Genomic DNA, 24,903 nt, shown 5'->3' with positions numbered 1-24,903 from the left:
CTTTGCCTCCAACTAGGGAAAAAAGTGATGAGTTCACGCAGAGTACTGATAATTGATAGGCCTAATGGTGCGGCTATTGCTTCAGCCCTTTTAAAAACAAAGCTTCATTTCCACACTCAAACGGGCACACAGACACTGACCAGAGACATTGATGTGGTCAGAGGTCAGCATTCATCAAGGAGATAAAACAGACATCACTATAAGAACTTTTTCAATCACAGAGGGAAGTGCCAGTTTACCATCAATCACGCCACTAATTGTGCACTATCTTCACCTTCCATCTGAGCCCTTCGCTCAGCCCGGTTATACTGACACATTGTGCTGAGGAGGCACCAGATGATCTAAAGCTTTATCTCCTTTTTGTTCTCAGTTAAATATTCTTCCTCCTCAGACTGTGATCCCGCCCTTTATCACAGAGTCTCCTGGGTTTTCCCCAATCAGAAACTCTTTGCTCTCCAAAGAAATTGAAAGCACCCAGATGGAGCGGAAACTGTGTTTTTGTGTGTCAGACCGCTTCTCTGTCACCACTACTGACCCACAAACAGCCAGATTCAGCTCAGCCCAAGGCCTGTATAGCAAGACACTCATGAAATCATGCACTAGCAGAACATGGGGGTAAATATCTGCCTCATCACACTTTTGACTCACAAAATCGACTAAAAAATCGGTTTGATCGAGAGTAAACACTTAAAAATCTGTCAAAACTGGAGCATTTTATGTTGTTGTTTTTTAAAAGAAAGATGGTCAGTCCGGAGTGTTGCTTCTTATTTGAATTCCTAAAAAATCTGCTGTTTCCTCCCTTGCTCTCAAACAGGAAGAAGAACTGTGGTTGTCTTCCGCTCGTCTTGTTTATTGGAACTCGCCTTCCTGTTTTCAGATTCATCCTGATAATGGCTGAAAGTCCCCAGCTGAAAACTCCGCACAAACACACATTCCCTTCGTCCTACCCCACTCATTCTTTCTCTTTCTCAGATGGTTGCTAGTTAAGTCGTTTTGCAAGACCTTCCCCACACATTCCAGGTTCCCATGTGTGTGCCAGGTGAGCTGGTACATGTGTCGGTTTAAGTGTGTGAAAAAGGCCAAAGCTGACAGATTCACCGAAACTGATTGCAACTGCAGATCAAAGTGTCAAATGTCAAAGTGTGAACTGGTAGGATGGACTGAAATATGTGTGTGTTTCAGGGATAGTGCCATGTGCACCCAAGCCAGGGAAGTATGCAGGTCAGTGCAGGGGGAATGTCAGGAATGTCAGTGTAATTCAAACTCTCTTGTACAACCGGAGGCAACCTGGACATATTTTTAATGCCAAGAGTGGGCAAAAATGTTAATCTGTGTGCTCTGGCAGAATAGCAGAGGAGTTCAACATGCCAGAGTAGAAGCTCACAACGTCTCATCAGCGTCTCCCCTGTACTCAGCTGTCCTCCCCATGTGAGGACAAAGTTACACAGTGTTTCAGCCTCAGTGTTCCCAAACACCTGCACTGAAAACAAAATCTGACCGACCTCCCAGCTGTCCTCACATGCGTTACACCTCCTGGATCCAGTTCCCAGGCTTTAGTAAGCCTTTCATTTGATATCACAACATATCTGCTCCCCCCCTCCTCCCTCCCTCCCTCCCTGTCTGGCTGGACGGCTTTTTCACGGCAGCCTGTTTTCACTCAGCAGCTTTGACAAAGACTGGCGAAATAATTACAGCTGGGCCCTAAACTCGGCGAGTGTTTGTCTCCGGTAATCTCCAACCAAACCCATGAGTGTGGACCGAGTCATAGGAAGAGGAGGAAGAGGTCGATTGTTTCTGAAAAAGAGTCAATGACATCATTTCAAAGAGCCCCGCTCAGGGTGTTCAACACTCGTGGTAAACAGGCAACAAAGTCAGCTGGCTGTAATGTATACACGGCTCTCCAAACATCAGCTTAACTTATCATTTCAGACACAAGCCCATCTTGTTGAGAGTCCATAAATCTGTCTGCCTCCATTCATTCATTCCTTGTACTCTTTTTTTCTTCTTTCCCCTCTCCCACTTTGTGCCACTCATACAAATTGCTGTTTTAATTAATTCATTTTCTAGAGATAAGCCCCTAGTTTTGTGTCTGCGTGTACTCAGAAAGATAAAGGTGCTGACTGAAACCACAAATGGTTCTTTTGAGTGATGCCGTAGAAGAACCATTTTGGTACCTCAAACAATTATATCAATAAATGAATGCTTCCTTAAGGGACCATAAATGACGCTTTCAAATAACTTTTTTTTTTTTTAGATATTTCTTCCTGATAAAGCACCTCTTTTCAAGGTAGTAATTTTTCAAAACAAGGTTGTTTTATCTGCATTTTAAATCAAATTATTGTGTGTAGATTGAATAATAAGCACATGAACATGGTTCCTAGTAACCACATAACTCTAACAAATACGTAAAGTAGATAAAGAGCTGTGCCTTCAATAAAGAGATTCTTCAATTGGTTATGGTGATTTGAGGAACTACAGAGCTTTCTAAAGAAGCATGTAAGAAGTATTATTTTTCTGAGAGTAAGCCCAATCTAAGGCATGAAGCATCTGTCCTGCCACAGCCAGGATGTCTTTTGTGATGGCCTGGGGACAGCAGGAAGACGGCTTGGGGTCCTGAGGAAGTCAGTGAGTAAGGGGAGGGAGGGAAGAGGTGAGGGAATGGAAGCGAAGGAGAGGAACAAACAGCAAGTCAGCGCAAAACTATGTGGAGATATGAGTAAGAAATGGCAAAATACAACCTGAAACAGAGGAATATTGGCTCATGTGCATTAATAATGAAGGAGCCTATTAGGTCTTGCATATGAAGCCGTGTATTACAGATGTTCCAACATAGGAGAGTTCATTTGAAGACGAGGTCGCCATAATTCGCCGTGACAGTTACAGATGACTTATCGGGGAAGTGTAGCATATAAATCGCCACGTTGCTACTGCTACTACGGCTGCTACTACAACCGCTTCAGGCCGCTGCTGGGAGAGGTCCAGGGGAGCAGAGAGTGGCTCCACGGGCAAAGCAAGGGAAGCATGGACACACAGAGATATTTACATACAGTCAGACAGACTTCCTGGCATTGTCAGCCTGAGAGCGTTGATGTCAGATCCACTCCTTCCTGTGCAGAAGGGAGAACGCCATGCGATGACAATGGGCCCAAAACAGGACAAAGAGGAAATGTTTAAATTTAGGCCCCTTCTTCCACCATCTCCTCTTTCACGGCTATGGAGCTCTGGAGCTGTTTAGTTTTGTGAATTCCTTCAGTTTCCCCCCCTGAGCTCCCTCTCCCCATTGTGTCATTTCAATAGAAGGATTTTCACATTCAGTGCAAATCCCAAAGGAGGATCAGCTAGTGAGACCAGAGTTCAGTCAATCACTTGTTTTCATTGCTGTTCTTTTAGAAATTAGAAGTGCTTTTTTAATGAAGCCATCTAACAAATAGCATAGAAGGTACACAGCAAAGAATCCAAAAGCTATGAAAAGCAGATGCGCATGTTAATGAAGGAAGGAAATAAGATTAAAAGCACTTCAAATATCTCAATATGGTGTATCACAGCATTGTGTTTGTCCTATAATAGTTCCAGTGTCATGTGTAAGATTACATTTTCACGTGCAATGTTGCTGAGACCAGTTGTCACCTGTTGTCACTGGTGTTCTGTTAGAAGTTAAAGTGCTTTTTTAAAAAAAAATTAAGTTATGTGACAGATAACATAAAACAACAAAACTTTAGTGTAAGCATGCTAAGTTGACAGCAAAAATCCAATGGAAACCAGATGTGGAACTTAATTAAGGTTACAAATAGGATTTAAAGCCTAGTAAATATCCTAATGTTACATATACCAGTGCAATATCAGTTCCAGGATCATGTGTAACATCTCATTTTCATTTACAATGTTCAGATTCCACACGCACCATGTGCTATGTCTCATTATTGAGGTGCAATATTTCACTTTTCAAGTACAATATTTCATTGTCATGTGTGATTACTTATCACCTCAGTATCTCTGCCAGCATTACTTTTCTATTCTAGCCTTATATTAGCTCACTTATTTTGTTTTTAGCAGTGTACCTTACTTATATCTCATTACATCTCATTTCTGCTAGGTACTGCATTTATTTTGTCATTTCAGGGTTTTTTCACAGCTAAATATCTCAAAAGTATTTCCTTTTGGTATAAATATTGTTTAATGATATGGCATTTAAGCTCTAAACGTGCTATTATTACTATTTAACACCATTACAATAATTGCAGTGTATATTTATTGCATTGTGTCTAGGCATGCGCGCGCACGCGTGTGTGTCTGTGTGTCTGTGTCTGTCTGTGTCTGCGTGTGTGTGTGTGTGTGTGTGTGTGTGTGTGTGTGTGTGTGCGCGCGCGCGTGTCTGCGTGAGAGCTTTATCACAAATCAAGAGTGTCGGCGTCTGCAGAAGCTCGTGGGGCAAGAGTTCACCGGTCTGTCTAACGCGGGGAGTTTCTCAGAGTCTGATGATAGCTGGCGAAGTTTAGAGGCGCAAGAAGAAAAAAAGAAGAGAAGAGACCAAACACATGTGATCTGCAAACGAGTCCACAACACAGCGTCCGCCTTTTTCTCATGGAGAAAAGTTAAGCCCGCAAAAGTCCAGCGGATTACTTTATCTGGCGGTGGGTTTTTTTTTATTGACTTTGAGCAGCGGCAGCTGCGATGTCCTTTTAAACAGGAGGGAGTCTGCTGCGGTAAGTTCACGGCTTTTACTTCACTTTGGGTGTGTGAAGGAAAAGACAGTTGAGGGTTTTTTTTGTTTGTTTGTTTTTTTTACTTGATAGGCAAGTTTGTGAAGTTGTATTTTAAGCCGAGGCTACAGCTGACTTGTCACGCTTTTAAAATAACGTCCAAAGGAATTTCACCAATTAAGCTGAAGTTAATGTAAATGTTATTGACGACATATTTCCCTTTTAACTTCAGACTCCCTGCGCAGCTACAAATTTGATCTTTCTGTCAGTTCAGTCTGAGGTTTGAGCAGAGAACCGAGCTGTTGCGTCAAGTTTGGTGACAGTGGAGGATTCTGACAGCTAGATGTCCATTTATGAGGATTTCACTGGTTTATATTCTAATATAACTACCAAGAAGGCAATGTCACAACTCGGCAAACTCATTGACATTACTGGATATTAACAGCTAAATGACGGTAGAAACACCAAATTTTACACTGAAAATAGGAATAAAAGTGCCTCAAAACTCATACTGGCATTGTCACATCATATCAACTGGACAGTATTAGGTCACATCACATTTTTACACATAGGTTCTAATAGAAGGGCCAAATAAAAACTAATTTTGACTTCATCACTTGGTAGCCACTGATTTTAACGGCTACATTTTACACTTAGAATACTAATATAAATGCCTATATATTCATAATGACATTATCACATTATGCTAACTGGAAGTCATAAGCTAGATAACACTAGCAACATCACAATTTACATTTACATACCAATGTAAGTAGCAAGTAACTTTTATTATCACGTTATAATAACTCAACATTAATCGTTAAATGACATTAGAATCATCTCATTTTACATTTAAAATAACAATATGAATGTATGAAAACTCATATATTGACATTATCACATTGTAAAAACAGGTTATTAATAGCTGAATAACACTAGAAACATGACATTTTATACTTAAAATGCAAATACAAGTGCCAACTTCACACTCATTTTGACATTATCACATTGTAGTAACTGGATATTAATAGCTAAGCAACACTAGACAGGTCACATTTTACACTTAAACTACTAATATAAATGCCTATCAACTCGTAATGACATTTTAGCATTATAACAACTGAATAATGATAGCAAAACAACTCTGGAAACATCACATTTTGCATTTAAAAAGTGCCTAAAAACTCGTATTGACATTATCACATCATGCTATTTGGGTATTAATAACAGAATATCACTAACACATCACATTTTACACTTTAATACAATTAAAAGTGCCTACAACTCATAATGACATATCACAGTGTAACAACTGGGTATTAATAGCTGAATAACACTTAAAACATCACATTTTACATTTAATTACTAACATAAGTGCCAACTAAAAACTCACATTAATATGCTGTAGCAACTTGATATTAATTGCTAAATAACTGTAGAAACTTCCCATTTGACAAAATACTAATTTAAGTGCCATTTAAAAACTGATATTAACATTGTCATATTGTATCAACTGGATAATACTATAAACATTACATTTTACATAAAAATACTAATTAAGTGCCATTTACAAACTCATTCTGACATCATCACATAACAACATCTGGTTATTAATCACTAAATAACGCTAGAAATGTCAAATTTTACATTTAACTACTAATATAAATGAAAACTAAAAGCACATATTGACAATCACATTATCCTAACTGGATATTATAAGCTAAATAATGCTAGAGACATCATATTTTACATTTAAACATTAATTTAAGTGCCGATTAGGATGTGTTGTGTGAGAACATAAGCTTGTAAACTGTATTTTTGGAACCCTTGAGTAGCCACTTAGCTTATCAATAAAAAGCTTATGAATTAAATTCTGCTAAAAGGCCAGCTTAATTGAAACACGTCTTTGCTTATGATCTCGTGTGACAACAGAGATGTGCGCTGGAGGCTGCAATTACACAAGATGCTTCCATACATTAAAGGGATTACGAAATGGGGGGCAATTAACATGTGTCGGGGCAGCACTACACTGAGCATCCTCTTCCTTCAGAAGGAGCTTATCTGAGCTGTGGTGATGTCACAGCTGGAGCGGGCCTGAAATAACCAGACATCTCTGTAGTGAGTGTTTCCATGACAACGCAGCCTCCTGGTTTAAATGGTGGATGGGGACTGTGTCTCAAATAATTACTTTGGTTAATATGGACCAAATATGAAGGGGGCGGCGGGTGTTGACTTGTGGTACAACAGTCCGTGTCTGAGAATCACAGAATGAGACCTCTAATGCTCTCACTGTGTTTTTAACGTTTAAGTAGCACTTCATGTCTGTAATTCTTGACCTCCAATGTAGATAAAATAGAGCTAATTAAATGTTCTCCGCATTTTATCTAATATATTTAGCATTTATGGCATACATCTACAGGCATTTCCTGTTAAGGCAGAATAAGCTTGATATGAAATGACAAGACAGTCAGTTTAATGTCAAATATCTGAATAAAAATGTGGTTTTCTTCCTTGCAGGTGTTTGAGAAAGAGAGAGGCCTGAAACATGATGTCCATTGGAAGTGATAGCTGACACTGTAGAATGAGAGAGGATGGAACAGACAGACAACCCTGCCCCTGAGAGCAACAACCCTAATGGGTTTGTCAACCGAGTGTTTAATGTTTCTCTGGATGTGGAGAATGAAACCGGCAGTGTTTATATTCAGGAGACTGGGCCAGGGCCTGCAGAGGGGCATGGGGAGACCCCGGTTGCCTCCTCTCAGGCCCCTGTCAAGGAAAGACAGGAGGTCAACCGGAGGACTCGTGCCACTGGGGGCATCTGGAAGATCTTGAATCGAAAGAGAGCTGTCTCAGAGCTCGAGAGGAGACCCCACTCCATGATCTTGCCCGGGGAAGCTTCCATCCCTAAACTCTCATTTGCTGACAAAGTTCGCTCTTTTAAGAAGCTTAAATCCCCTGCTGTCTTTAGAGGGAAGACAAGCAAACTGTCCACTGCCAAGTTTACCAGCTCATTGGTGGATGAGGATTCTTTCTGCCGTGATATTGGCACTCCCCAACAGGCCAGCAGGGGCACACTTAGACACCGAGGCAAGAGGCATTCGTATGCTGGATACACAGCAGAATTTGACTGCTCGTTTGAAGACATTGACCTGTCAGCTCCTATGGATGGCCATCAGCCCACTGTACTGGGAGAGGCTGTGACTCAGAATGGTTGTAAACCGTCTGAACGAGTTTCCTATGCTAAAAGAAGCCACAACAATTCAACCAACTGCAACAAAAGCACTGCAGGCTGTGAAGAGCCCAGCACTAAGAGTAGCCCGAGGACCCACCACAGTGCAGGAAGGAGGCACAAAGATGTGTGGAGTTACCTGAGGAGGATTTCCCTTTTGGGGAAGACCAATCCTGTCTACTCAGAGAGGAGCTTTGACTCTGAGCTTCACTCACTGGACAAAACCATGGATTCAGACTTTGGTTCTGTAGACTTTGAGACAGTCAGAGACTGTCAGCCGCCACCCTCAAAACACCCGGACACCAAGGGGCACTTTGGCGGTCTGTTTAAATTTTTCAACAGTGTAGCAGAGACAGCCAGAAAATGGCGAACAACCTCACGCTCGTTCTCTCCTCCAGAAGGAGAGAGGAGCCCGATGAACTCCCCACAGGCCCCACAGCGCACAGTGGACAACATTCACAGTGTTTCTCTGACCCTCCACAATGAAGGACTTCCAAAACCCCACCCCACCCCATCATCACCACTGACCGCTAAATCCTCACACTCCAGTGGCTTTGACAGTGAGACGCCAGCACCTGTAACAGGTGGACGATCCCCTCAGGTGGTGCTAAAAGCCTTCCGGGCATGTTCAAGGTCTCGAGCTGTCAATGGCGTTCAGAGTTTTGAGGTTACAGACAAACCTATAGACAGCGAGACAAACCACAGGTCCACAGCCATAGTAGAGAATCATATCCCTTATCCAGGTCCAAACACGGAGGCTAAAAAAGAGCTTGAAAGGGATCAATTCAACGGCCTTTGTCGAGAGGAAAAGGTAGAGGGACAGACAGGAAATGAGCAGGATTCCAGAGATGCTCCACTTGACTCCCACCAGATACAGGAGCCGAATGTCCAATCACAACAAGGTGATAAAGAAAGCACAACCAATAGCGTACCAGCATCAGATTCGACAGAGGAAATATTTAAGGTACGTGACTTTAAATAGAGAATGAGTTGCATTAATTAGCAGCTGCTGAATTTTAATACGTTTACTAAAGAAGTCAGTAATTTGTGTTGCTAAGCTACTGTTGTGTTTTTGTTTCTTTATATAGAATTTCCATGTATAATGTGCCACATATTTATGCCATAACCACATTTCATTGCAGGCTTTTTCCACATCATTAACATTTCCCCAGGCATGCGTCATGTAATTACTGCATAAATGCTCCAAATATCATTTATGTATGTGCTTTAACCATGGTCATTCTTTTGCTTCTTCATATCATCAACAACAAATTTTAATGAGGTCAGTGCCATTGCTCGTTTTTCACACATAGTCATAGGTGGTAGGTGTGGCACATTAACTGTCAGGGCGAAACAAAAACATATAAAGCACCAGACTGTGAGCACAGGATTTGGGCACCCGCTCTGCTGTTGTGCTTTTGCCCCATCTGTTGGAGAAAAGAGGAAATAGTAATTAGAAAGGTACACAGCACCATAGTAGAGGAGTTTGTCCTTTCTTGCTTAGCCAGCCTTTTGTCGCCTGCAAGGAAACCCTACATTTCCCACAGAGCTAGCCATGTGTGACTGCAGCAGCCCCAGGCTCTGTGACGTCTGTACATCATGACAGCACCCTTCCTTTCTCACTCCATTGGAAGAATTAGTCATCTTGCTTCTAGTCACACCGACGAGTCAGGACATGTTAGTCCCAACTCGTAATGACAAAATGAGATATGACATCTCAATACTCAGCACACTTTCATAGGGGGGTTATTATGCAAAGGCAAGGGCTTTGAGAGCATGTGTTTGGGTAGGGCTTATAGTGTCCAGTCCCACTGTAATTCAGCTGAGTTCTATGCTTCCATTTATTTGTAGAGGCACTGATGTCCCTAAATGGCAAACAAAAAATTGGGGCTGGAATTGAAATGAAAGGACAAAAATAACACAACATATTTGTAAAATTACACACGTATGTAAAAGACAGGGGGAAAAATGACTTAACTGCAAGAATATTGAAGAACCTTGAGACTAAAGAAGTACTTGGAACCTTAAAAAGGACAGAAATGCATTGTACTTGATCAATGAATCACTTTTTCAACGACACAGACTCTTAGGAATTCTCTCTAGGATTTTCACATTTATTCAATCTAAATCCAGTGATGAATTTAATCTGAATCCTTTTAAACTTCTTAGTGAACTTATTTCTCTTTCGTGTTTGACTTTCGAAAGCTCAAAAGTTGAAATCTGTAGGTTGAAAAGGCAGACATGAATTTGAGTGGCAGCTTAATTAGTGTTCACAACCTGTAGCTCCCACCCAGAAATGGGATAAGAGACAACTTAATTCACCCTCAATCATTTTTTGTGCCAAAACTGCTCAGTGTACATAGTAAAAATATATATCTAGCAGCAGAATGTAAGACATGCTGATTAAGTATTCCCACATTGATAAAACACTGCCTTTTCCTATATCTGTAGCTTTAAATATTGAAGCTCCTGATTAAGAAGTAAAAGATAATACACTGAAGTTACTGATTTGACATAAATCAAATTTCACTGCCAGATACTCACTGCTGAACTTCATGTGACATGATGGTGTCACCAGCAAAGACTTCACACAGAAACACTTTCACGGTACAGTGGTGTTGCAGAGTGATGCTTATTTAAGATTGTAAACGATTTTTGGGTGAGCACAGACATTATTGTTGTGTTGAAGCATGTTTTACTCCCTCTGGCTTGCAGAGTGACACAAATCCGACAAGAGCAAATTTTTGTTTTGGCTTGTGATCAAGTTAAGTCAAGGATTAACATAAGTTCGGAAACAGTGACAACAAAATGTGGGAAGCAGCGACCTGAATGTTTTGTACACTGAGCTTTGATAATAAGAGTGTCAGAACTCAAGAGTCGCTCACACCGATGCAACCAAATGCGCACTTGCATATGTGAGTGACATGTTTGCACTGTAGAGCCCTGTTTAGGTGAAGCGATGGCACTGGAAAAATCCGCCTCCGTAATCCCCCAACTGTTTAAAAATTAAATCCACCTGTCTGCTGTACTTATTTTTCTCTCGATTTTATCTGCCAACAGTCTTGGCACTTGGTTAGATACTGATGCACTGCAATTAGGAACACGAGCTCCTGGCTGGTGGAATCTTCTAAAATGAAATATGAGGTTTATTTTGTTGAATCTACAGGGATATTTTTTCCCAGTTCCCTAGACAAGAAATGCATTGTTGCACCTTTATCTGGGCCAAACTGCTGAGTATCTGTGCCAATCACAGCTGTGCGAGCAGATTGCCAGCCAGACAGGCTGCAGTGTAAGACAGCCGGGCCCAGCCATGCCCCACTCTAGCACAGAGAAGACCTCTGTACCTCACAGGCGCTTGCGGCCTCGTCCTCGCCCGGCCTCAGCTGTACTGGACCTGCGGAGACCCAACCCAGACCGAGACCTCTACAACCATTATAGTGAGGTCGGCTCGCTGTCCCGGCGGAGACGCAGGCCTGCAACCACCATGCAACACTCTCGGACGGCTGCTCGCTCCAGGCCTTGCTCTGTCATAGAGACCAGTGTTACTAGGGAGACGCAGTCCACGGAGCTGCACCACAGAGTAAGATGTTAAACAACACGGGCATTCATGCATTAATTCACTGAGAATAAACACACAAATATAACCACGAAAATGACAATTAGGCAGTCCTATAAATATACCAACACAGGCAAAGGATGTATGTACAGCACACATCTTATACTAGTGTTGGAAAAAATTTCAGTAGGAGGGCCAAGTCTCACTACTAGTCTCCACCAACTCACTGATAAATATAGCTCAAGCCCATAATGAATCAAACACACACTCCAGACTTTGAAGGGCAGTCCAGTACTAACCCAGTATTTATATACTGCTCACTGTTAGCTGCAACAATGCCTGCATGCTCAGCCTCATTTATAGAGGCCTGTATTTCTGGATGCTGCCATTCCCTCGGCTCACTTCCTCCTCTCTCTCCATCTCTTTCTTTTCTTTTCTTCTCTCTCACCCTCTCTTTCTTTTCTTTTTTTCATTGTGGCTTCTCTCTCCCATACTCTCAGTCTTTCTCTGTGGCCAATTTTCTGCCTCATCGCTCCCATAAGCTCTACTTCTCATTGCCCTAACTCAGAGTCAGTTCATTTTAACCTGAGAGACCGCCTGGTTGGCATGATGTATAGTCTCTCATGGTTTGCTGCAGGGCATGCACACCGACCAATGCACCAGAATAGACTTGCTGGATGTGAAATACTTTAATTCAGTGCAAAAAGGGGACAAGGCAGGAAGAAGGTTTTTTTTTTTTTTTTTTTTTTAAGTGAAGGGCAGGAGAGTGTGTGCATTCAGCCTTGTGTGTGTGGGTGTGTGTGTGAGTATGTGAATCGGAGTGAAAGTGTATGGAATATAGGCGATGTCCTAACTACTCAGTACCCTTTAGGCCTTGTCTCGCCCCCCGGGTGTGTCACCGTTAGAGCCTCCGCACAGAGCATCTCTCCAGCGATGTCGCTCCCTGCCCCTACCCCCCAGCACCCTCACTGCCCTGGCGCTGCTCCTGCCTCAATCAGGTATCATTCTAGCTTTTTGTTTGCATAAATGTGCAGATTGTGCTTTGAAATGGTTAAAGTGATCGTGTGTCTGTCCGTCTGTCCAGCACACATGGGTCAGTCGTCATCGTCTGTGCGTCTGCGGTCTGGAGGCTCCGGTAGCTGCAGGAGGAGGAGGCTGCTGAGACCTGGCTCAGAACCACTACAGGTCAACATAGTGAGTCAGACACACCCCTTAAACACACATGCATATAAATACATGCAAATTCTTGTGGCCACTGCATTTACCCATATCTCTGTCAGACTTTCAAACCTTTGGACAGACTTAGAAAAAGCACCGTATGCACAAATTAGTTAAAGAAACACTGCGTACGTGATTTAAGAAGCCTATATATACACACATGTCACACCGAGGATGCTAACCTGACAAATACTGTGGACATAAATGAATAAGACTGATAAATAGCAGCTCACTGATACTGGTAATGTGTTGTTGACAAGACACCGGTCAATGTTTCATGAGATAATGAAGGAGCTGATCCATGAAGATGGTGGCCCCGTGGATTAATGTCATGCAGTACTCTTAGGCCATTAGTCATCCTGAATTGGGCACCCAGTATTTCAGATGTGTTGTTTAATCTGACGAGTGCAGATGCAGACAAGCCGGCTGACTTTCACAGTCAGAGAGAGGAATGACATTAAATCGTTTCTATACACCTGATGGGTTGGAATCTCTGGGAAGTGTCTACGAGAACGTGTCTTTGTCAGCTGTGTAAAATTAGCTTCAGAGTGTGTTGGAGTATTACTACTCAGGAAGTAAAACCAGGCATTTCAGAATCGATGCTTTGATGTGCAAGTGGCCTCAGGGGGATTCTTGAGGAAGGAGATACAGAGTTTTTCTCAAATATCCTGACAGGGTAGTGAACATTTCTGGTGCCGTGTCCAGCATCTATACCTACAGAACCGTAATGCATAGGACCTACACCATTTGCATATTATTTGATCATATTAAATTGAAGCTGGAGTGAGTAAGTATACTCATTTTGCCATTTTTTCTTAGATTAAAGTGGATCATGGGGATGTTTCACTATACGTTCTGAATCCTGAATTCATATGCATATATATGAATAGTATGAGTGAGATGTTTCCCACTTCAATATCAAGTACCGATGTTAAATGAAATGGAAGATATAAGAAAGGAAATGATAGGGCCACACTTTCTGCAATAGACTCAAATTAAAACTATTCACAAATAGTCTGTGAGGATTTACCACAGCACAGGAATTACAGCAAGTAGTCCATTCTGAAACAGTGATGCCATAAACCCTGGCATGTCTTTGCATCGAAATTTAGCAAACTGTGTCTTTGAAGAAGTGACAGTACTGCATTTAGGCTTTGATTATAACTTTTTCTTGCTGATCTAAATAGTGTTTGTGAACCACTGCACGTTGTTGCCATGACACTTGCTGGCTCCTGTTCATCTCCTTGCTTCTATCTTTAGGCAGCCTTTTTAAGCGTGAGCTAAATAGAGAAAGTGTGTGGGTGAGAGAGAGAAAAAGGGGTGGGAGAGAAGGGAAGAGAGAGATGCTCCCTTTGTCGTGGCCCTCCCCTGGGGTAGGCAGCATGGACACATAGCACTGGAAATGCCTTGTGTGCGTTTGAATGGCAAGGGAAGTTAATTTGTAGATGGGATGAAATGCTGGAATTCCTTTATGATATGGGTAATTAAAAATAGAAATAGGAAACTGCAAGCAAATGTGGATGCACATTTGCGTGAGTAGTGACAGGCCACAGCAATACGACATAACTGAAATGGTTGAAAACTGCATGGATCTTATAGGACGTCATGGTTGGATTTGCTGTTTGTGCTACGGTGTAGTGTATGTTACAGTCTTCCTGTTAGGATGACTATTGGAGCCTAGAGGCCGCAGGCGGAGAGAAAGCATTCTCACTGCAGTGGATTAACTGTTAATGCTGACGCCTCTCTTCTCCCTTTCATTTAAATGGATTTCTCCCCCAGTTCCTCTCCTCTCCTCTCCTCTCCTCTCCTCTCCTCTCCTCTCCTCTCCTCTCCTCTCCGACTCCGACAAACTATGGCAATAGCGGTCTTTAATTCCTATGCAGATGAGAGAACGGTTTCCTGTGTGTTACTAATGCTGCGCCTGAAGCTCTGCTGTCAACTTGTCAGAAAGGGGGACCGTCTTATTACGGGCTTCATGCAGATTAAGAGTTTCAACCGAAATCTTCTGTGATTAAGTTTGGGCCAACCTAGGTCTGTCTGGTCATAATCATATTATGCAATGCTATCTATTTATTATGAATGCATGAGTCAGCAGGCAGCGGCAAGTTGGGCAAATAATAGAGAAGTGATGAAAAAGCACATGTTCACTTGAACGGCTCCTTATGCACACACTTATACATGTGGGCAGCACCCGCGCTCATGTTATATTTGTTAATTTAACAACATACACATAGATTCTTTATGGATTTGTGTCCAAGGCCTTTGGCCCCTGTGATACACTCTTTTCATAACACACACACACACACACACACACACACACACACACACACACACACACACACACACACACACACACACACACACACACACACACACACACACACACACGTCACATGCTCTTCTGATGTATTCAGAATTCATCTGTCAGGATGTGTGAGTCATTGCATTGACAACTTCATTATTTGGTGAGGAATGAATAGCACCAACTAGTGATATCTGTATCAAACATGCTGCGAATGTGTAGCATTTGTTTCATCCCAGGCTTTGTTTTAGGGCCATGTAAGAGAAAACATGGGAATAGATCTTCCACAAAATGACTTTATCAGTGTTCATTCAACATTGCTCCCCTGCCAAGGTGCGGGCAAGTATCTGCTGTGACTTACTGCAGCCACCAGCTAATGCTGTTTCATAGGATGTGATGGGTTCTGATAAACAGTAGTGCCTCTGACTGAATCTGAGCAGGTGGTTGTGTCAGACCATCCCCAGGCTGTTTATTCCTAAGAATGGGTTTCTCCCTGTCAGATTTGTGTCTATGTGTGTGTTGTTGTTAATGGTTTATACACAGCCATGTGACTCCGTGCTTCCATGTAAGCTGAGCGTGTTTCAGTGTGTGTTACAGAGACGGAGAGGCTCAGGGCCTTTCTCTTATATAACTGTCGAGAAGGTTTCCTTTGCTTACTAGAAAAGTCATTTCCACTTTTCAGATGGCTGCATGTTCCCCAGGAGTGGAAGAACAGTCATGTGTGTTAATTCTCTGACTCACTGGTGTATCCTGTTTTACAGTATCTCAGTTTTATGCCCCGTATTTTGGCAGGTCATACATGCCTGTGCATGTGCAGATTTGTGTTTGTACTGTCTAGGATAACATATCTCAACAGGGCCAGTATTTCTACCATTTCATCAGACAAACTGTGTTATGTTGCTGCCACAGGACAGTGGGGATATATTGGTGGATGATTTCAGTAATATCATAACATGCAGCGATCTCTGTTATGAGACTATTTAAGGCCTAAAGCACTTTGGAGCTTGTTATCGAGCAGCAGTTGTATCATTTGTGATGCTTTTCCCAAGCTGATTTGCCCAAAGCCATTGGTGTCTCCCGTTTGTGTCATACACTGTTTATGTTCATGCTATTTGGCAGGTTGATATTAGGGATAAAGACTTTCCTTGGTCTTAAGTCAACAGAGTCACCTTTTGGTTTGTATCATGATGATCCCTTCTTATCTGACAGCATCGTATCGTATTAAAGTAGAAACCCTATAGGCAAAAATGTTTCAGTTTTCTTTTCACAGGCAAAGTGTGTAATTTATATGAATGAAATCATTCTACTACTCATGTTCACTGTTACCCTTCTTTTCTTTGTGCTTTTTTTGAACAACTTTAACTTCACCTATATATATATATATATATATATATATATATATATATATATATAGTACTTATTGTACTATGAATACCGTATAATAATTGTCTAAAATCGTATAGAAATACATCTTATTATCTTATTACTCCTTACCTCTCTGCAGTACATCCTGTTGTAAGAAGAAAAGATTGTAAAGAGAAAGTTGTAAGGCTCAGTCCTGTTGTTTAGTAGCACGTGGAAAGTGCTTAAGATCTTAAGTTTGTATTCTTAATGTATGCTTGCAGTGAAGTGATAATTTCTAAAGTGCATGAACTTAACTTTCGCCTAAACAAAAACACTAAATAGTTCTGTCCTAAGCTGGGGATGCTGAAGTTTTCCTGAATTATTTACTTGAATAACGTAACTGGTAACAGTTCATAAATTGGATAATGATAAACAAAAAGTTGATCATTTTACTCTAAAATATGAAGTCAAAGAGAAAATTCTTTAACGTCTGGCTTTTACTATGCGTCATAATTGCAATGAACTCTTTGAAATCACATTATATGCAGTGTATGAACTTTTGTTATAACAAAGCATGTTATATTATAATACTTTTTACCCATTTAGTTTCTATTTAAGTAACTTTTTAATTCTGGGGTCAAAATAGTAAGCACACTCATGTTTAATGTGTACTATAATTACAGTTATTTTCGACATTTTTATGAGCTCAGAACAAGTGTTGTACAAACAATAGATCATCAAGAGGGCAGTAGGTTTTGTGTTTTTATTAGTGTTTGAGGGGTTTTAGTTTAGCGCTTCGTCTTTGTACATTTCAAGACAACTGCTCTGATCTGAATAACTTTTGGTAACCGCTCAATTGAGAATATGTAATCTGAATAGAACACATAGCTCCAACTCTGGTTCCTTTGTTCTGCCCTGAAATAATGAGACATAAGCTAACTGCCTTTACAGTATTCTGCTAGTTAGAATGTGTCCTGCAGGCCTCTGTGAAGGATGGCCTGTATTTTCCTGGCAGCTGCCACTTCTTGTATACATTATTTAGCTTAACTTTTCTGCCTCTGACCTCCCTGGCTTCCTGCTACACCACATGAGGCATCAGAGAAAAACCCTCTATCACATATACCTATTATGCAACCGCCTTGCTCCTTGTTCTTCTTCCTCATTCCCCATCTCCCTTTCTTCCTGACCTCAGAGCTCGTCATCCCTCCCTCCATCACTTCCATCTCTGTTTTCTCCTCTCCTCAGATCAGGTTTTCTCTCCCCCACTGTTCTTTATGTGCTCGCTCACATTGCTCCCGCTCCCCTCATCCGTTGTTCCCTCCAGGCATGTGAAAACACCTGCTTCTTGCGGCCTGCTGTGTGTGTATGTGCGTGTGTATGTGTGCGTAAGTATGCAGGCATGCCAGTTTTTCTGTGTGCAATCTTATATTTTAGATGACAAGCTTGTTAGTGAGTGTTTTACAGGACGGCACACTATCAGGTGGAGTCGACGAAGCCTTTGATGGCAGGAACTGACCTATCAAAAAAAGTAGGGTGCTGAGAAACACAGAATACTAAACAAGCTTCACCCAAATATGGTTTCACTGCAGAGTTTTGCATTTCAATCTGCTATTCTCCTTTTGAACTCTTGTGGAGTGGAAGCAGTGAGAATGCAAAATCACTTCATCTCAGAGGACAGGTGGAGTTGTTGTAACCATCCCCCTCCCATTTATAGCGAGTTGCGCATCTGTGGCATCTACTGTAGTCGGCATGACAGTTGATTACAGTGGGTGAGTGGGTTCTTCATCGCCAGCCGCTGTCTCTCGGGTTGTCTGAGTAGCCTCACCAGAAATGTTACAGCAGAAAACTAAATATAGAATATTTTACTCATGGAGGGACATAGTACAAACACCCAGCAAACATCGCATGCAAATGCAGCAGTCAGAAAACTCAGGGAGACTAGGAAGGCACTACTCTCTGTTCTTCCCCCGTGCTTTGGGCCGCAGGTGGCAGACAGTGCTCTGATGAATGGTGACACCAGCGAGCATGCTCAGTGCACTCACAACTAGCAGAGAAGCAGCATAGTAAAGCAGCGCTGGTTTAGGCAACCAACCAAATCCTAGCGTAAGTCATTTGACTTTATCCTTCATGCTGCAGCTGGGTTCTCAAATGAGCAATCTGTGGGTTTTATTTAAGCACACACTGGCACTGATGCTGAACAGAAATGTAAATAAAATGAGGGACTATGTTTTCAGCAGTGTTCCTTGATGCTTCCTGTTTGTTTCAGTTTGTGAAAAGCCACGGTGCTGTGTACGGGGAGCTTGTACCAGTGTATTTTTGGAGAAGCATTGTTTTGCCTCTATGGAGAATTTTACATGAATTTTAAACCAGTGGCTTAATGCAGCTTCTGCTCTTGAGATGTAGAAGAGTCAAAAGCAAATAAAGTAGCACATTATTCAGGGACTAAGAGAGTTAACTCAAAGAAATTTGCAGTTTAAAGGCATACAGTAAAAGTATAAACAAAGCACAATACAATCTGACAGTTTAGTTGCATCTTTTTCATCGTATTATAATAGCAACTAATAATGTAAAAAAAATCTAGTGTGATCTTCTTAAAGTACTTTCATATTTGGGGAAATATACTTATTTGCTTTTTTGAGAGATTAAAAAATTGATACCACTCACGTCAGTGGAATAAATATAAAACGTCAACCTGTCAAACACTTCTGAGCTCACAGCAAACGGTGACAGTTTGCCTACGTGCTTCCAATCTGATTAGGATTTTTAATAGAAGTACAGGATCAGAGTGTTGAGTTACAGTTCTTGTATTGTATGCTTTCATTTAATAATGCCATAAAGTTGCATAGCAAGTTTCCATCATAGAGGTGTGGAATACACATGTATTGAAGTATCTCCTTTACAGATTTGTTTTAATTAATTAATTTATTTATGTTTTTTTTTTCACAGGAAACCCTAAGTAACCGAGGATCTACACACGTGGACAAAATTGTTGGTACCCCTCAGTTAAAGAAGGAAAAACCCACAATTCTCACTGAAATCACTTGAAACTCACAAAAGTAACAATAAATAAAATTTTATTGAAAATTAAATAATCAAAAACAGCCATTACTTTAGAATTGTTGATTAACATAATTATTTAAAAAAACAAACTAATGAAACAGGCCTGGACAAAAATGATGGTACCTCTATAAAAGATTGAAAACTATTTGACCAGAGTGACATGATTAACTCAGGTGTGTCATTTAATTGACATCACAGGTGTTTCCAAACTCATAATCAGTCAGTCTGCCTATTTAAAGGGAGACAAGTAGTCACCCTGCTGTTTGGTGAAAAGGTGTGTACCACACTGAACATGGACAACAGAAAGCGAAGGAGAGAATTGTCCCAGGACATCCGAAAAAAAATTATAGACAAACATCTTAAAGGTAAAGGCTATAAGACCATCTCTAAACAGCTTGAAGTTCCTGTGACAACAGTGGCTCATATTATTCAGAAGTTCAAGACCCACGGGACAGTAGCCAACCTCCCTGGACGTGGCCGCAAGAGGAAAATTGATGACAAATTGAAGAGACGGATCGTTGGAATTGTATCCAAAGAGCCCAGAGCAACCTCCAAAGAAATTAAAGGTGAACTCCAAGGCCAAGGTACATCAGTGTCAGATCGCACCATTCGTCGTTGTTTGAGCCAAAGTGGACTTCATGGGAGACGACCAAGGAGGACACCACTGCTGAAAAAAACTCATAAAGAAGCGAGACTGGAATTTGCAAAAATGCATGTTGACAAGCCACAAAGCTTCTGGGAGAATGTCCTTTGGACAGATGAGACCAAACTGGAGCTTTTTGGTAAGGCACATCAACTCTATGTTCATAGACTCAAAAACCAAGCATACGAAGAAAAGAACACTGTCCCTACGGTGAAACATGGAGGAGGCTCAGTAATGTTTTGGGGCTGCTTTGCTGCATCTGGCACAGGGTGTCTTGAAAGTGTGCAAGGTACGATGAAATCTGAAGACTATCAAGGCATTCTGGAGAGAAATGTGCTGCCTAGTGTCAGAAAGCTTGGTCTCAGTCGCAGGTCATGGGTCTTCCAACAGGACAACGATCCAAAACACACAGCCAAAAACACCCAAGAATGGCTGAGAGAAAAGCGTTTGCCTATTCTAAAGTGGCCTTCTATGAGCCCAGATCTGAATCCCATTGAACATATGTGGAAGGAGCTGAAACATGCCATTTGGAGAAGACACCCATCAAACCTGAGACAACTGGAGCTGTTTGCTCATGAGGAGTGGGCCAAAATACCTGTTGACAGCTGCAGAACGCTCATTGACAAATACAGAAATCGTTTAATTGCAGTGATTGCCTCAAAAGGTTGTGCAACAAAATATTAAGTTATGGGTACCATCATTTTTGTCCAGCCCTATTTCATTAGTTTGTTTTTTTAAAATAATTATGTTAATCAACAATTCAAAAGTGATGGCTGATTTTGATTATTTAATTTTCAATAAATTTTTATTTATTGTTACTTTTGTGAGTTCCAAGTGATTTCAGTGAGAATTGTGGGTTTTTCCTTCTTTAACTGAGGGGTACCAACAATTTTGTCCACGTGTGTAGCAGCGTTTATTCAGAGACTTTCTGTTTTCAGTTCTGCTAGAACTGCACAATGTTGTGCACTCTCACTAGAGGCTGACACAGAGAACACAGTCACAGGGCAGATTCATCTTCTTCTACAGTCTCCAGAACGCACACATAATGTGCTGATTTATCATTAAATTCATTTCTGCTGGCCCCACAGCTAACCATGCATGCGCAGGAATATTTGTCCTCCAGCCATTAGGTCTAGGAATGTTGTGATATCGCTCCTGGTGTATTTAACCCTGATTTCTCCACCCCACTTGGCATGACCTCCCTCCTCCGTGTCATCTATCTTACTCTCTTTACCAAATCTTTTTATGCTCTGACCCACTGACTTGACTTTACACTAAAAGCCAAATTGAGCTGAACGAATAAACAGCTGATGTCTGAACAATGGTGACAAAACTGTGTTCAGGAAAAGTCCAGCAATTTATTTTTAGGGCGCTTTGTGGCTGGAGGGCCTGGGAGGAAGCAGGAAGTCAGTGTGGTTGTCGTGGGGATGGGAGGGGAAGAAAAGAATTGGAGCAGACTGGAGGGGAAATGGGTGTGGTGGGCTTTGCCTCCCATTAGCTAAATACCTACTGACCACAAACAGAATCATTTGCTAGGATGGAAATTTATATTCTTATTCAGGGAAAGATTTTTATAAAGACATAGCTCGTTAGCCAAAGAGAAGTACATAGGTTAGTGCTGAACTCAGAGTAGATGATCTCAAAGAGCTGATCTCTGACCAGTAAATGAACAATGCTCTTTTTAAATAGACACCATGTAGACTTCAGCCTGTTCATTATGTTTCTACACAGTTTGACCATATAATGAATGGATGTCCGGCAGTACTCACTGCATATGCAGAATTTCAAAGAAAGTCTGCAGACAGAGACGAGATATTTAATGAATTAAACTTAGAGAGTGTGATACATGCTGTTCTTACTGGTGTTCAAATTAAACTAATGCTTAAAAAAATAGGACGGATCTTGAATATTTTTACTGTCTTTAGTCTCAAGGTGAGAAGTGCTTGTCGGTGTCAGTGTGGCATAGATGTTATTAGGCATTGTCGCAAATGACTGCTGCCTAGAGTAGCTGAGCAGCTTCCTGCCTGTATCCTACCAGGATATTACTACTATTATTAGTAGATATTTCCCTCTGATACACAAATTGGGGATTAGTGCTCTGAGGCAATAGGGCATTTACATCAAGAGCTTGACCAATACTGGATTTTTGGGGTTGATGCCAATGGTTAAAAATTATGTTATAAATTATTGGGCCATTATTCTTCTACTGTGTATTTACATACACAAAAGGGTGACAAATTAGAGGAAAACCAACATATAGTATTTTAGTAAGGTGCTGGTCTGCTATGTGCCACCAAAACAGCTTTCAGTAACCTTGGCATTGATTTGGAAATCTGTGAAAGTCTTCTAAAGGGACGGAACAGTAATCCTCCAACACATATACCCCTATTTGCTACTTTGATGATGGTGATAGAGAGCTCTGTCTGACACATCAGTCCAAAATCTCCCGTAGGTGCTCAGTTGGGTTGAGATCTGGTGACTGTGAAGGGTACAACGTATGATTCACATCATTTTCATACTCTTCAAACCATTCAGTGAGCCCTTGTGTGCTGTGGACAGGGGCTTTGTCATTACTGTATACACCATTACCATCAGCGTAGAATCGTTTGATCACAGGATAAAGGCGATCACTTAGAACAACTTTGTTTTGCTGTGATCTTTTACCTCTAAGGGGACGAGTGGACCCAAATCGCACCATAAAATCGAGTAGTAGACCAGAACCACAGGATCAACTTGCTATAAGAGTCAAGGGTTCAGGTTTTTCCTTTAACTTGTCCCCCATCTGTACATGTACAGATCGTATGTTCGAGATGCATTGAAGAGGAAAAATATTGGGATTGTCTTCATTAGCTTTCCAGCAATGTATTTCACAAACTGTTTAACAACTTACTGTGAGGACACATTTGACTTTGAGATACATACTCTACTACATGTGCTGAGAGTGCCGTAAACAATGGAGTCAGACCTGTCCTGCTGGACAGATTATATGATGACACCATTTGTAAATTACCCCAACCATTTTTCTGCATTATTTTCTGTGTAAAAAAAAAAACAGAAAGGTTTTCATATACACACGTGGACAAAATTGTTGGTACCCCTCAGTTAAAGAAGGAAAAACCCACAATTCTCACTGAAATCACTTGAAACTCACAAAAGTAACAATAAATAAAAATTTATTGAAAATTAAATAATCAAAAACAGCCATTACTTTTGAATTGTTGATTAACATAATTATTTAAAAAAACAAACTAATGAAACAGGCCTGGACAAAAATGATGGTACCTCTATAAAAGATTGAAAACTATTTGACCAGAGTGACATGATTAACTCAGGTGTGTCATTTAATTGACATCACAGGTGTTTCCAAACTCATAATCAGTCAGTCTGCCTATTTAAAGGGAGACAAGTAGTCACCCTGCTGTTTGGTGAAAAGGTGTGTACCACACTGAACATGGACAACAGAAAGCGAAGGAGAGAATTGTCCCAGGACATCCGAAAAAAAAATTATAGACAAACATCTTAAAGGTAAAGGCTATAAGACCATCTCTAAACAGCTTGAAGTTCCTGTGACAACAGTGGCTCATATTATTCAGAAGTTCAAGACCCACGGGACAGTAGCCAACCTCCCTGGACGTGGCCGCAAGAGGAAAATTGATGACAAATTGAAGAGACGGATCGTTGGAATTGTATCCAAAGAGCCCAGAGCAACCTCCAAAGAAATTAAAGGTGAACTCCAAGGCCAAGGTACATCAGTGTCAGATCGCACCATTCGTCGTTGTTTGAGCCAAAGTGGACTTCATGGGAGACGACCAAGGAGGACACCACTGCTGAAAAAAACTCATAAAAAAGCGAGACTGGAATTTGCAAAAATGCATGTTGACAAGCCACAAAGCTTCTGGGAGAATGTCCTTTGGACAGATGAGACCAAACTGGAGCTTTTTGGTAAGGCACATCAACTCTATGTTCATAGACTCAAAAACCAAGCATACGAAGAAAAGAACACTGTCCCTACGGTGAAACATGGAGGAGGCTCAGTAATGTTTTGGGGCTGCTTTGCTGCATCTGGCACAGGGTGTCTTGAAAGTGTGCAAGGTACGATGAAATCTGAAGACTATCAAGGCATTCTGGAGAGAAATGTGCTGCCTAGTGTCAGAAAGCTTGGTCTCAGTCGCAGGTCATGGGTCTTCCAATAGGACAATGATCCAAAACACACAGCCAAAAACACCCAAGAATGGCTGAGAGAAAAGCGTTGGACTATTCTAAAGTGGCCTTCTATGAGCCCAGATCTGAATCCCATTGAACATATGTGGAAGGAGCTGAAACATGCCATTTGGAGAAGACACCCATCAAACCTGAGACAACTGGAGCTGTTTGCTCATGAGGAGTGGGCCAAAATACCTGTTGACAGCTGCAGAACGCTCATTGACAAATACAGAAATCGTTTAATTGCAGTGATTGCCTCAAAAGGTTGTGCAACAAAATATTAAGTTATGGGTTCCATCATTTTTGTCCAGCCCTATTTCATTAGTTTGTTTTTTTAAATAATTATGTTAATCAACAATTCAAAAGTGATGGCTGATTTTGATTATTTCATTTTCAATAAATTTTTATTTATTGTTACTTTTGTGAGTTTCAAGTGATTTCAGTGAGAATTGTGGGTTTTTCCTTCTTTAACTGAGGGGTACCAACAATTTTGTCCACGTGTGTAGTTTTCATATTGGCAGATATCAGGCAAAATTTACGTTGATACCAATTTATCTGTGATTGACCGATAATACTGGCTGACCAATATAATGGCATCATGCTTTTTTTGGCAGCGTTACACCAAACTTGTTCAAGGAAGCTGCCTTG

At 41.2% G+C, this 24,903-nt stretch overlaps 1 protein-coding gene across 7 annotated transcripts in view; it reads left to right on the top strand.

The window, feature by feature from the left end:
* The first annotated feature begins 4,445 nt into the window (after positions 1-4,445).
* The window catches only part of LOC110959861 (rho guanine nucleotide exchange factor 9), a 48,348-nt gene continuing 27,890 nt past the window's right edge, over positions 4,446-24,903 (top strand). For 2 of the 7 annotated variants that reach the window (XM_051954386.1, XM_051954384.1), the window contains exons 1-4: positions 4,446-4,703; positions 7,218-8,893; positions 12,357-12,483; positions 12,570-12,679. In XM_051954386.1, the coding sequence (XP_051810346.1) occupies positions 7,292-8,893; positions 12,357-12,483; positions 12,570-12,679 (1,839 nt within the window). In that variant the 5' untranslated portion in view covers positions 4,446-4,703; positions 7,218-7,291. The remainder of the gene's footprint in view (positions 4,704-7,217; positions 8,894-12,356; positions 12,484-12,569; positions 12,680-24,903) is intronic. The other 5 variants (XR_007944595.1, XM_051954387.1, XM_022206861.2 and 2 more) reach the window with 4 other exon arrangements.

This window comes from Acanthochromis polyacanthus, chromosome 10 (genome assembly GCF_021347895.1).
Source record: "Acanthochromis polyacanthus isolate Apoly-LR-REF ecotype Palm Island chromosome 10, KAUST_Apoly_ChrSc, whole genome shotgun sequence".
NCBI classification, from domain to species: domain Eukaryota; kingdom Metazoa; phylum Chordata; class Actinopteri; family Pomacentridae; genus Acanthochromis; species Acanthochromis polyacanthus.
The sequence above is the reverse complement of the archived record's forward strand: the minus strand, read 5'-3'. Positions and strand labels throughout refer to the sequence as shown.